The following is a 14,658-nucleotide window of genomic DNA, read 5'->3' as shown; positions in this document are numbered from 1 at the left end:
TCCTTAAGTGGTAGAGAAAGTCGGCATATAAAAACCAACTCCTCCTCCTTCTCCTCCTCCTCCTCCTGCATTGATTGGTTTTATGTTATTGCCTACTTGTGATGTAAAACTTACTATAAAACCTGCTATAAGTACCAAAGATGTACAATGTAACAGTGACAGTATCTTGAGCATTGTTCAGTTGTTAGTAGTGATTTGGACCCCTTCTTTGAACCCTGCAAAAATTTGTCATTTCTTCGTCAGTCTCAACAGACAAATGGCATTCTCAGCACTCGAGGACCCAATGTTCCAAGCATCACCAGTTACTCTCAAAGAGGCAATATGAGTTCTGCAAGATTGGGCCATCCAAGTGGTGGCCCCTCCAAGTGCTGTATCACTGCAAAATTGCATGCTGTACTGCTCAGAAAGACATGCTTTGAGGATTTTTGTTCTTGAATATCTGAATAAGCCTTTAGATTGGCTTTGGTGATGGTGAAAGCCACTTTGGGAGAAAGAACTGCAAAATGGCAGAATCAGAGATCCGTAGAAAAGGGCAAAGAGAAAGTAGAGTGACAGGAAGAGCAGAAAAGTAGAAAAGTAGATTTTGACAAATTTGGTGTGTCATTAAGAAAAGAACCTTGGAAAGATAAAACTCTTTAAAAAGGATTTTATGAATAGGGCCGGCAGCTTTAAAAAATATTACACTGTCAGTATAGATGGGATCCATAGCTGTGGAAAATGAAAAGAAGAATGGTGGGAACTGATGAAAACCCAAGTGATTTCGACAGAGCTCTTCTTAATGATGAGAAAGTCAAAAGGAATACCAAGAAAGGCACTACAAAGAGTGATTGCATTCACGTACCAGGATTAAAAGCAAAGGCAGACAGGATAAAATGGAGGAGAGGAGAACAACGTAAGCCACAGTAGGGTCTCCTTTGGGGAGAAGGGTGAGGTAAATAAATACACTCCTCTCCCAAGTCTCTTGCTATTATTGCTGTCTCCCTAAGCCTTCAGGGCACATGAGGGAAGTAAACTGGTTCTGTGGATGTTTGACAGGTCTTTGGTCCCAGGTATCACAAGATGTTAGTGTTTGAAAAGGGTTGGCTTCTCACCCTGCAGGTGGGACCAGAGGTTGATGGATCTCAGTGAATTCAGCATATTGTCTGTGATTTCCCCCCGAAGAGTGAATAGTAACCTGAATAGGAGCTCAATGCAATACAGCATTAACAAAAGGGTGTTCTAGATTGAGTTAAAAAGAGCGATATTTTCAAGACCTAGAAAATAAGCTGTATTGCTGTATTCAGTGCTAATAAGACCTCATGTGGAGAACTCTGTTTTGTTCTGGGCACCATTGTTTGAGGAAGTCTAGGGTAATTTGGAAAAAATGAATTAGAGGGAAAGAAAGCAGTGGGGGGGTGGACAGTACAGGCCTTAAACACAAAACTTTGGAAACAACTGAATGCTTGATGAGATTGACTTGTAGAAAAGATGTATACAGGGAAGAGTTTTTAAAAACAATATCAGGAAGAAGGGAGATGAGGTGGGACAGTTCCCCCCCCTTAACCGCTAAGAAATCTTTAGTTTGGGATGCTAAAAGCCTCCCAGACGGTGATCCCCCCACTACTAGATCCAGCCCATACATTACATCAAATTGCATCACACGACTTGCCTGGGTATGAAGGCCCCAGATGACCAGGGCCCCTGTAATTTTGTCCCCCAGTCTCACCCCATCCCACCATATCTGTAGCTTAGAGTTAGGAAAATTGGGGGAGAAAAAAAAAGTGAGAAACAGAGATTCCGCTTCAAAAACTGACAAATGTATTTAGGCATGTACTTACCTTGAGATTCAGAAAGTATCCAGGAAATTTGGTAGGAGTTTGCGTGGTAGAGGAGAAACAGTCAGAGACATGAACATAGTTAAATTGTGGAACTCCCTGCCCCAGGATGTGGTGATGGCTGCCAGCTTGGAGGGCTTTACGAGGGGAGTGGACATATTCATGGAGGAGAGGGGTATTCATGGCTATTAGTTAGAATGGATATTAGTCATGCTGCATACCTATTCTCTCTAGTATCAGAGGAGCAGGCCTATTATCTTAGGTGCTGTGGAGCACAGGCAGGATGGTGCTGCTGCAGTCGTCTTGTTTGTGGGCATCCTAGAGGCACTTGGTTTGCCACTGCGTGAACAGACTGCTGGACTTGATGGGCCTTGGTCTGATCCAGCAGGGCCTTTCTTATGTTCTTACATTCTTAACAGTGAAAATAAATGTAACTGATACAATGCCGAATCAGGGTGACCTATAAAACACTATGGGTGAACCAGATGAGAAACTGGGAGCTCCGTGTGTGAAGCCCCCAGGATTTCAAAAATGCAGTTGCAAGGTGCATAGTGCCTCAATTCAGAGCAGGCACATTTAAACATCCATACCATTTAGAGGGCCAACGTGTTATAATGGTTAAGAGCGGTGGACCCTAATCTGGAGAACTGAGTTTGATTCCCCACTCCTCCACATGAAGCCTGCTGGTTACCTGGGGCCAGTCACAGTTCTCTCCAAACTCTCTCAGCCCACGCAGAGGCAGGCAATGGCAAACCACCTCCGAACGTCTCTTGCCTTGAAAACCCTACGGGATCGCCATAAGTCAGCTGTGACTTGACGGTGCATGCACACACACACACACACACACCATTTTACTAATCTAAAATTGCCCCAGGAAGCTATTGTTCACCTTACTGGGGAAGCATACCAGTATAGAAACAGGGTACCCCATGTGTTTTCCCCAACAGGGCAAATGGGACCTCCAGACATGTAACTTGCAGCTTCTTGTCTGGTTCGGCCCTGAAAACAGGGAGTCTAGCTCTCGGTCGTTTAGAGGGGCTGCAGCTCAGTGGTAGAGCATCTGCTTGGCATGCAGAAGGCCCCAGGTTCAATCCCCGGCATCTCCAGTTAAAGGGACGAGGCAAGTAGGCGATGTGAACGACCTCAGCCTGAGACCCTGGAGAGCCGCTGCCGGTCTGAGTAGACAATACTGACTTTGATGGACCAAGGGTCGGATTCAGTATAAGGCAGCTTCATGTGTTCAGAGCTTGAAATCCCAGGACGACGCCAGTTAGGATGTCAAGAGTGCCTCTAAATAGGATTAAATCTGCATGAGCTGGAGGGTGGGGTATAACACCTCATGGGGGATATTTACTTTCTGTGCTGCGTAAGCCATCCCCGGGCGAACTGAGGGACACGGTGTCAGCTTTGCTCTGCAGCCATCATCCGAGCTCCTTTTGTCGAAGCATGCTGATGACTTCGACACAAGTGGAACATTGGCTTAGCGGTAGAATATGGTGATGGGGATGCTAAGTCATTTCTTTCTTCTGCGATCACCAGCGGTTCGAGGGGTGTTTTTAAGTACGGAGGGAACACTTTCGGGCAGAGAACTGGATGACTGACCCATTTTCTGCGGTTACTGGGAGATTCCAAGTCCTTTTACGAGGATGGATGTGTAGTGTAGTTGCTGGCTATGTTATCCGTGTGAATTAAAAGTTACCTTTGGTAATAGAGATGGGCAGGTACTTAATCTGATTAGATGTAATGTTATATCATGCCTTCCAGGGACTTATAGCACCAAAGGATCTTTAGGAATGCTGCTTAGGTGTCGTTCGTGTTCTGCAATACGATTGCACTGTGCATCAAAATGAGCAGCTATGATTGCCTAAATTAATTGGTTTGCCTCTGAATTTACATGCCTCCATCGCGGTTTCTATACTGTGTTTCTCTGCTAACAGCAGCCAGGGATTGGGCGTCTAGTGGGGGAATAAATACAGGAAAGGAAAAAATCATTTGGGATTTGTTTGTTTTGAATCCTTATTTTGATGCCTGTCTTTTACACATGCTTGAGATGATTTACAGCATTAAAAACAAAACAAAAAGCTAAGACAACAATTTGTAAATGGCAATATAAGCAGTGAAATAAAAGCTGCCAGTAAAAGTGATTTACAAACAATAGTAAAAACTATAAAAACAACAGGAGCACAATGTTATTAAAAAACATGGAAAGATGAACGGTTGTTTAATTTGCTTGGGCAATTAAAAAAAAATGCTTTGCTTTTTATTTAATTTAATTTTTTAATTTTGCTTTATTTATATCCCACCTTTTCCCCCAGTGGGGAGCCTAAAGGTCTCACATCGTTCTCCTCTCCTCCATTTTATCCTCATAATAACCCTGTGAGGTATAGAATCATATAATCACAAAATCATAGAGTTGGAAGGGACCACCAGGGTCATGTAGTCCAACCCCCTGTGCAATGCACGAAATTCACAACTACCTCCCCCACACACCCCCAGTGAGCCCCTACTCCATGCCCAGAAGATGGCCAAAGTAGGTTACACTGAGAATGGCAGAGTGGGGATTCGAACTTGAATTTCTCAGATCCTCGTCCAACACTTTAACCACTTCACCAGACTGGCTTTTTAACCTGTAAGCATTAGATAGTTTGCCAGGTAAACGGCTGCGAGGAACACATTTTCCAGCTGAGGCACCACCACCACAGAAAAAGCCCTGCCTCCGCTTGCCAAACACCTTACTCCTGAAGGTGAGTGTACTTGGCACAGGGCCTGATCTTAACTGCCAGGAAGGGTGGTGTGAGAGTACACACTCCAGTAGTTTCTGAACAGTCTTCAGTACTATCAGTAGTCCCATGCAGAGCATGTTGTGTGTGTTAAGTGCCGTCAAGTCGCTTCCGACTCATGGCGACCCTATGAATCAATGTCCTCCAAAGTGTCCTATCCTTAACAGCCTTGCTCAGGTCTTGCAAATTGAGGGCAGTGGCTTCCTTTATTGAGTCCGTCCATCTCTTGTTGGGTCTTCCTCTTTTCCTGCTGCCCTCAACTTTTCCTAGCATGACTGTCTTTTCTGTGCATGTTATAGTAACCTAATTGTGTGGAACGTTGGTGAAAGGGCTCGTAGTTGTTGTATCGGGGTGGTGAAACCATGCAGTTCTAAACACTTGGGAGTGCTAGCTGGATTGGGCCAGCGTGGTATAGTGGTTAAGAGCAGTGGTTTGGAGCGGTGGACTCTGATCTAGAAAACCGGGTTTGATTCCCCACTCCTCCACATGAGCAGTGGAAGCTAATCTGGTGAACTGGATTTGTTTTCCCGCTCCTACACATGAAGCCAGCTGGGTACCCTTGGGCAAGTCAAACACTCTCAGCCCCACCTACCTCACGGGGTGTCTGTTGTGGGGAGGGGAAGGGAAGGGGATTGTAAACCGGTTTGATTCTCCCTTGATGGTAGAGAAAGTCGGCATATAAAAACCAACTCATTGTCGTCGTCTTCTCCTCCTCCTCACCGCTTATTCAGTTCCAGAAATTTTTATTCTATGTTAAAACCTTGTCTTAATAAATGGTGTCAGAAAAGAAGTCCCTTCATCATGTGGGTGAGTAGTAGGGGACAGAGGTACAAATCTTTGGAGCGTCTTATCCACACAGGAAAATCTAGCTGAGGATAGTTGCTGTAGCACAATGTGTAATGAAGTATGGGTACAGCTTTTCTGGCAACAAGTAAAAAAACTTTCCAAGACAACATTTTTTGGTTGCTCGGCATCCTAATTCGTATTTCTCATAGGCGGTGTGTAGAGGCAAAAAGGATTTTCAAGCCATGCATAAATTAGAATAGCAGAGAATATTTTTGACAAGGACTGTCATTTTCTGTGTGTCTGGGTGGTAATGCAGCATAAAAGTCAATTCTACCATGCACTTGAGAGATATAATTAATATCTGGAGCTAAAAATAAAAAAAGTGCAAAGTAGTAATTACCTTTTAAAAAAAGACGCGAAAGTGCCATCGACAAAGTTGTGACTGGAGAGCTCATTCTCCACCCCGCTGGAGAACTTGAGGGGTGTTTTTAGAAAAGAAGGCAGTAAGTACATTTTTAAAAACTAAAGGAAATGAACATTTGGAATACTGTTTGGGCAACTCAGTTTTCAAAACAAGAAACTAAAACCTCCTCTTTCTATAAGTGCAGTCTGTTGTTTTTGGGATTTTTTTTTACAGCGAGGCATCCTTATTGATCGGAACTGTGTGTGTACGTAATTGATTAATCAGTTGAGCTTTAATTATTAAAACTCCGTGTATTGATCAGAAAAGGGTATCCCCTTCCACCACCAAGGATGGTAGAGGAACTGCTCTTGTTTTAAACCAGCTGATGTTGCTTGTGCTCTTTGGTTAACCAACTTGCTTGCCCCGCTGAATGGAGATCTGATAGATGCGTGCCTACTTCTGTATTCCCTTGCTCTACATAACCTTTGCTTGCCACATGCGGGGCAAATTAGTCTGATTGATGTGTGGGGATTTTTTTCACCGGCCTCCAGAGAAACAGAGTGTGGCAAAGTGAGGGTTTCAGCTTATGTACCAGATTGAAAAGCTCGAAAGAAAAGACAGCACCTAAAGGTAGAGTGATGTGTTTTCCTTACGCTATTTTTCCTTGCTTGGAGTACTTCTTAAAGTTGAAATTTAAATCAGTTTATCCATAAACTGAATCAATCTCTATGCCTAGCACTCAGTGACATCAGCCTAACATGTTGTGTTACTGTTTCCCAAGTATACTAGAGCAGGGCTTCTTAAACCTTTTCCACTCACGACCCCTTTTCACTCGAGAAATTTTATGTGACCCCGGGTGAAGTAAAGTAAAGGTTCCCTGTGCAAGCACCGGGTCATTCCTGGGTATATAAAATAGGTATACAAACCAAACATTTACTGATACGGGGTTTGTACTATTTTATGGCATATTTATGGAATTTAAAAGTATAAATGACTGTTGCTGAATTTTTCGTGACCTTCACATTCAGTTACGACCCACAGTTTAAGAAGCTTTGTACTAGAGAGTACTTTTATGTAAAGAAAAAGAAATGCCGTGTGGTGGTGGTACCTTGGACAGATCGCGTGTCACATAGACCTGGTGTTGCTCCCCTTGCGTAGTGTTGCTATTACATTGCAAGTAGAATACATTGCATTTAATTTCCTTGTATTCCATAATGCAAATGTGATTCCGTAATTAAAAAAACAATCTGGTGTAGAGAAGTAATTCTCTATTGCTGTGTACAGTACGTACTATCTGTTGCTGTATGCATGGTCCATGTGTCGTTTGCGTGCATTGTTTAGCATGTCGTTTTAATGCTTATGCTTTGTTTCAGCTCTGTTTCAAATTTCTGCTTGGGGTCCGATTTCTGCATGCCTGATCCTATTGTATTGCTTACTGGATGTCCCATCCTGTTAACTGTATTGATTTGCATTGTGTAATTTCCCTTGAGTTTCAGTGAGAAAGGCAGACTAAAGAACGTAAATACATTAATTAAAAGAAGTGGGATGCACGGTTACAAATCGCCAGAATTCTATTGATGTGGATTGCTGTTTGGCTCTGTGCAAATTTATGCAAATCTTTTATGTGTCTGCAAACACAATCTGTTCATTTACTCACCTGTTCTGGTGAGTAAATGAACAGATTGTATTCTGTTCATTGATTCGCGTGATTAATTAAGATTTCTTTTAGTAAAGCGCGAGCCCTAATTATTTCCCTTTCAACATGCTTCCTCTTAATCCGTTCAGGATGATTAAAAACGGGTTGAATATTTTCCTGTCGTGGTTAGTGTCAGAGTAAGTTCCTAGAGATTCAGTTTCAAATCTCTACTCTGCTATCAAACTTGCTGGGTGACCTTGGGCCATTCACCTTTCTCTCTACCTCACCGATATCACAGGATTATTGCGAAAACCGGGAAGGTATGCCACCCTGAGCTCTTTTGAGGAAAGACCGGCTAAAAATGCACTAGAGAGATAGGATTTATCAAAGAAAACAAATCTTTAAAACTACTCAATCCATTGAACATAAACAAGCCTTCCATAACTTTTTGAAAAATGCTGATGCCATGATTTATTTGTTTGCCTCGTTTATTGTATACTTGAATTATTGAGACTCCAGAAAAATTTTCATAGTTGTCAGAATGTTTTTCTCTTCCTGTACTTTAGTCTTGGTACACAGATAGTACTGTTAAGGTTTTAGCTGGTCTTGAATATTGGGATGAAATATTAAAACATACCCCCAAATCACATGTTCCAAAAGACAGTCTGGTGTAGTGGTTAAGAGCAGTGGTTTGGAGCGGTGGACTCTGATCTGGAGAACCGGGTTTGATTCCCCACTCCTCCACAGGAGCGGCAGGTGGAGGCTCACTTGGTGAACTGGATTAGTGTCCCCGCTCCTACACACGAAGCCAGCTGGGTGACCTTGGGCTAGTCACAGCTCTCTTAGAGCTCTCTCAGCCCCACCTACCTCACAGGGTGTTTGTTGTGGGGAGGGGGAGGGATTGTAAGCTGGTTTGAGTCTCCCTTAAGTGGTAGAGAAAGTCGGCATATAAAAACCAACTCTTCTTCTCTTCTTCTCATTAAACTATAGAATTCACTGCAGCAATAAGTGCAAATGGCTTTAAAAAGGGAGTTAGATGGACTTGTGGAGGATAGATACATCAATGTTTACTAGCTATGTTGACCGAAGGGAACATCTCTATTCAGAGGCACCAAACCTCTGAATTACCAGGGCTAGGGGGAAACATCTGTGGAAGGCTTTGGCCCCTATGCCCTGTTTGGCAGTTGGTTGGTCATTGTGTGGAGCAGGCTGCTGGACTGAAAGGATCACTGGTCTGACCAAGCAGTGCAGCTCCTATGCTCTTGTGTTCTTGTGGCTATAGTAAGGAGAAGGATTGTGTCAGATTGGGCCAAAAAAATGTCCGAGGTTCATGTGTTTGTCACAACAGATATCATCTTTGCGAAAACTCAGTGATGCAGTCAGGTAATTTTAGACTGTGAACTTAGGTCACACACACATACACTCCACGTGTTGATGTATACTTCATGTGGCTGTGCATTGTGCTTTTGGGGCTTCCCATACTGAGACCATGAGCTGGAGCCCTGGACTTCTGCCCTACCTAGTGATCCCACTGAACTGCCATTGTCTCCTGTGAGTGAGAAAAGGGACAGCGGTTCTTCTAAAATTGACCTTACCCTCTGCAGCTGTTATAAATGAGTGGTGGTAGAATGTGCCATCAAGTCACAGCCAACTTATGATGACCCCCACAGTTTTCAAGGCAAGAGACTGCCTGCCTCTATGTAGCAACCCTGGATTTCCTTGGTGGTCTCCAAGTACTAACCAGGGTGGACCCTGCTTAGCTTCCGAGATCTAATGAGATCAGGCTGGCCTGGGCCATCCAGGAAATACTTACTCCAGGAAATACTAGCCCAAGGTCACCCAGCTGGCTTCATGTGGAGGAGTGGAAACAAATCCAGTTCACCAGATTAGCCTTCAACGCTCATGTGGAGGAGTGGGGAATCAAACCCAGTTCTCCAGATCAGAGTCCACCGCTCCAAACCTCCGCTCTTAGCCAGTACACCACACTGGCTTTCTAATTCAGCTGGTTGCATGCGAGCTGAATTTTAGGTAAAAAGGTAAAGGTCCCCTGTGCAAGCATCGGGTCATTCCTGACCCATGGGGTGATGTCACATCCCGACGTTTCCTAGGCAGACTTTGTTTACGGGGTGGTTTGCCAGTGCCTTCCCCAGTCATCTTCCCTTTACCCCCAGCAGCAAGCTGGGTACTCATTTTCCGACCTTGGAAGGATGGAAGGCTGAGTCAACCTTGAGCCGGCTACCTGAAAATGACTTCCATTGGGATTGAACTCTGGTGGTGAGCAGAGCTTAGACTGCAGTACTGCAGCTTACCACTCTGCGCCACGGGGCTCCGTTGGTTTATTATTTAAATTTTATTTATATTTACTTTTCTTTTTTCTAGTTATGAAGCGCCCAGTAAGCCTTGACTGCCTCTTTGAAGATGGAATTATGACGACATCGGCGTTCCTGCGGACCTTTGAAGAAAAAGGGTTGAGAATCGACCGGCCTGACTATCAGTTGAGTAAAGAGAAGAAGGTCTTTTCCTTCTGCGAAGTGTGCAATATACAGTTGAATTCAGCAGCACAGACTCAGGTTCATTACAATGGAAAGTCTCATCTAAAAAGAGTAAAGCAGCTGAATAATGGGAAGTTACCTACAAGCATGACCACGGGCAGTTTGTTTGCAAGCACCAGCACAGGTACCTATTTTTTTTAAAAATAATTGCTGTCTGACACACAGTGACCAGCTTCCTTTGTCTCAAGAATGAAATAGATTATTTGGATCCATTCCAGTCTGGTTTCAGACCTGGTTATGAGGCTGAACAAGAGCCCCGTGGCGCAGAGTGGTAAGCTACAGTACTGCAGTCAAAAGCTCTGCTCACGACCTGAGTTTGATTCCGACGGAAGTCGGTTTCAGGTAGCCTGCTCGAGGTTGACTCAGCCTTCCACCCTTCCGAGGTTGATAATATGAGTAACCAGCTTGCTGGGGGTAAAATGTACACAACTGGGGAAGGCAATGGCAAACCACCCCGTAAACACAGGGCGAAAATGCATGGTCGTTTTATCCTTCTTTAATCCCTGTTTCAGCCAGGATTCAGCCAGGATTGAACTCATGCATTTCACCTAATGTGCATTCGATCCTGGCTAAAACAGGGATTAAAGGAGGATAAAGCAACCATGTGTTTTCGCCCATAGTCTACCTAGTAAACGTCAGGATGTGATGTTTCCCCACTCCTACACATGAAGCCAGCAGGGTGTCCTTGGGCCAGTCACACTCTCTCAGCCTCACCTACCTCACAGGGTGTCTATTGTGGGGGGGGGGAAGGGAAGGTGATTGTAAGCCGGTTTGAGTCTCCCTTAAGTGGTAGAGAAAGTCGGCATATAAAAACCAACTCTTCTTCTATAGGGAGGAGTCCCCTGATGCCCCATTAAATTGACAGCTTACAGGCTTGCAGTACAAGAATACATTTTAAATACTGTTTTGTCCTGAATCCATATACAGTAATTATTTATGAGGGAAGTGTACAAGAATACTGTCTCTCCTGTATCTGAAGAAAGTTAACAAAGCATCATATAGCTGACGCCTGATGTGGGTGGGAGTTGAACGGCTTCTGTTTCAGGCATCTTCAGGACTCTTTGTTAATTGCCTTCACCCAGAAAGGGAAGGAGAAGTTGTAGTGTGGGACAAAGCTGAACAAGACAAATGGCTTGAACCAGCACCCAGTTGGCTGGTCTGGTCACCTGGCATTTCAGTTGTGAATGCAGCTTGCGGAACAACTGAAGAAAGTTCTAAGAGTCCTCTTTTCATATTATGTCGGTCTTCATGCAAAGTTTGTGGAACACTGGTTTGTGGAAATTTGTAAAAGCACGTTGAAACGGGTGTCTCTCTGTGTGTGTCATTAATTTTTCTAATAAGGAATTTAGCTTTACTGTTCGATGAAGCAAGTAAACTTCTCAACTTTTCCTAATGTGTATCCTGCACTGTTGAATGTAAATTAACCCATCATTTAAGCAGTTAGAAAGAAATAGATTCAAGACGGAGGCTTACTGTATATTTTACCTTGGGGCTTGGTTTCAGAACTACTCTTATGGTTAGTATAGGGGGTATTCTGTTAGTTGACTGGCCAGGATCTTCTTACTCCAACACCACGGCTGTATTAAGGCTGCAATTCAGACACGGGCAGCCCATTCCTGGGGGTATGTGTGTGGCTCCGTGGCAGCTGGGAGCAGCACAGCCACACCACCATGGAGAATAAAAAAGTCGATAATGGGGGAAATGCCCCCATTGAGAACGGCGGGGCTGCGACACCCAAAAAGGTGTCGGAGCCCTGCTGCAGCAGCGAGGGACGTTCCTGGGCTGGAAGGGCTTAGGAAGCTGACTAGAGTCAGCTCCGCCCCTGGGATCGCCCTCTTCCACACTGGCGCCACCGTTCTCTTACGAGATTTAGTTCCTGGAGAGGCTGTGCGGGCCGGGGAGCCCTGCGCAGCTCTGCAGTGCCCAGGCACCAATGAGAACGCCCCTCGCACCAGTGTAAGCGCCCCTTATCCCATGACAAGTGGGCACTTACGCTGGTGCAGGGTCACGCCACCTCTAATCAACTCTTTCCCCCTGCCCAGGAATGGGCTCTAAGAATGTTTCAGGTTGTCATTTAGGTTGGTGAGTTTGAAGATGGGAAAGGCGTTTTATCTTATCAGTTTAGTTCATGGTGTTACTAGGTGGGCAGCCTGACCTCCCGCCCTGGTCATTGCAACCACCCCAGAGACACACTACTGTCCAGGACAAGAGACCGGGTCGCCCCTAAACAAGCCAGAGGGAAGCCATGATCCTGATTGTCTCCTGATCCAAAGAGAAGCCATGGAGCCGAGGCGAGAGCACCACGTAGCCTTCTCCTGCATTTCCCCCCTCCCAACAGTTCAATCAGCAAAACATCCGTTGCAATCTACATTAGCAGCTGGAGACGATTCCCACAGCTGCCACATCCTGGAAAGCCGAAATTCGCACCTTCATGAGACATCACCATAAATCTCCAAGAGATAAGAATCAGATTCCAGCCAGTCCCACGGATGTACAAATCACTGGTGTCAGGATAGCATATAATATTGCCACATCACAAGAAGTCTTTGATCCCCATTGTTTTGAGAAGGAGCCATCTGGGGTAATCTCTACCCCCCCCCCGGAAGCCCCTCACCCCCCCCCCGCCCCCAGAGTAAGGTATAATTGAATCCCCCAAAAGTCCTTGGGGCTCTCTCTCTTCCTCTCTCTCTGATACTGACTGTCACTTGGCCAGAGTGAGCAGCCATGCTGGAACATATAGGGGACACCCCCTGCCCCCTTTTTATTCCTCTCTGCCATGGAACTCGGACATCTTTTGGATTTGGTAATGTATTACCCACCAACGACCTTAGAACCGTCTCTGTATATACCACCTTTTTCTTTCTTAGGAATTTCTGTATGTGTGTATGCATCATTGAACGTTTGCTTACATAAAATCTCGTAATCCGGAAGCCATTTGTCTCTGTCTTTATTCAGGGGTTACTGAAAACAACTCTGGTATACATTGGGTGTGATTCCGCTATAGAAATAAATATTCTGTGATTTCCAACTGCTACTATAATTCCCCAAGTTGAGAGCAGTTTGGGTAACAATGGGTATCACAGTAGCGGTATAGGTATGATTTTTGGGGCCGTGTGACAAAGCACACTATTCCAAAATGGTGTTCATATTTAATTGTGTACCAGTCTTCTCTTCCTTCCCTCCCCAGTTTCAATAAATAGCACCCTCAAAATGGAACAACAGACTGAACCTTTGTAGCTTGAAGATAAAGTCCTGGGGATAGACTGGCCTGTGTTACCTGGAGCCTTCTGAATCAATCTACCAGGCCTAGCTGCAGCTGCTCAGTCTCAGCTCTGCTTACTTAGGAACCTAGGGCTTGACTCATAGTTGCCCCCAGACATAATGCCAAGATGTTACTGCCCCAAGCAGGACGTTCCAGCACCAAAAACATGTGACCACTGACCCTCTGCAACATAGCCCTGAACCCTGCGGCAGGCACCCAATTTGCCTTCTGTGCAGTCTTATCACGGGAGGTACAGAACATGCAAGATTTTTTTTTCCAGTTAAGGCCTTCATGTTAAATTGCAGAAGGAGCCAATCTGAAGTTGATGCTTCGTTGTACCCTCCCGCTCATATTTTGAGGATTAAAGAGTTAAATTGCAGTGTATCTGATAATGCTCAGTGCCTTTTGCAAGCATGGAAATATTATAAGTTTAATATTACTCAAAATCATTCTCGTCTCCTTTTGTCTTCGTTATAAAGTAAGAATGAAGTGTCTCTTTTCATAAAGATGCAAAATATGCTTGGATCCTCTTTTTCTTTTAAAAGTATAATTCTTTGGAGGTCACCTCTTACTAAAAGTAATATCCATCATCCTTTCTTACACTAAGACATGGGAAATTGTGGCTACGCTTAAGGAATGCTATCTAGAGGAGGCAGAGGTAGCTGCTTTTGAAGAGCTTCTGCAGGTAAAGCCAAAAGTATTAATGAAGTGACAGGTTTAAAATCTCAGTAGCAGGGAGCTTATTTGTTTTCACAGGTATGAAACATTCACCCTTTCTACACCTTGCAGACTCCCCCCCCCTTGGCAGGGGAAGGTGATTGTTAGCTGGTTTGATTCTTCCTTAAGTGGTAGAGAAAGGCGGCATATAAAAACCAACTCTCCTCCTCCTTCCCTGCTGCCCGTCAGCCCTTTGGTAGGGAAAGGGCTTAACTGGCTGCCATCACTCTCTGGTTTTAGGCCCAGAGCACCCTCCCTGCCCCCTAGACCACTCCCTGTTCAGTTGGGGTGTGCCCTGCTATGTGGCTAAGTATGACGTTTGAAGGACCCAAGGCAGAATGAACAAAAAAAACCCTAATTTGTTAGACCAGTACTGTAACAGCAAATGAAGTAAAAGGAAGTTATGAAAATAGTGTAGATTAACACAGAGTGTGGTTACAGACACATAGGGCAAAATCCAGGGGAAGAAGCCAGCTGGAAAGCAAGTTCCCCAGCTGTCTTTACTGGACTTCTAACTCAACACCAATACTTGAACCCTTCAGGTCAGACTCACCCCCATCTTAGAGTGATGGATCTACTATCTCCAAAAGAGACCTCACTGCCACATGGGGAAGGGGCCGTGGCTCAGTGGTAGAGCATCTGCTTGGCATGCAGAAGGTCCCAGGTTCAGTCCCCGGCATCTCCAATTAACGGGACTGGGCAGGTAGG

General features: G+C 44.8%; 1 protein-coding gene across 1 annotated transcript in view; it reads left to right on the top strand.

The window, feature by feature from the left end:
- Nucleotides 1-9,800: 9,800 nt before the first annotated feature.
- The window catches only part of ZNF385B (zinc finger protein 385B), a 183,749-nt gene continuing 178,891 nt past the window's right edge, over nt 9,801-14,658 (top strand). Inside the window, exon 1 of the mRNA XM_056861389.1 lies at nt 9,801-10,095. Coding sequence (XP_056717367.1) covers nt 9,801-10,095 — 295 coding nt within the window. The remainder of the gene's footprint in view (nt 10,096-14,658) is intronic.

This window comes from Euleptes europaea, chromosome 15 (assembly GCF_029931775.1).
Source record: "Euleptes europaea isolate rEulEur1 chromosome 15, rEulEur1.hap1, whole genome shotgun sequence".
NCBI classification, from domain to species: Eukaryota; Metazoa; Chordata; class Lepidosauria; order Squamata; family Sphaerodactylidae; genus Euleptes; species Euleptes europaea.
Note: the sequence above shows the minus strand (reverse complement) of the source record. Positions and strands in the feature narration are given on the sequence as shown.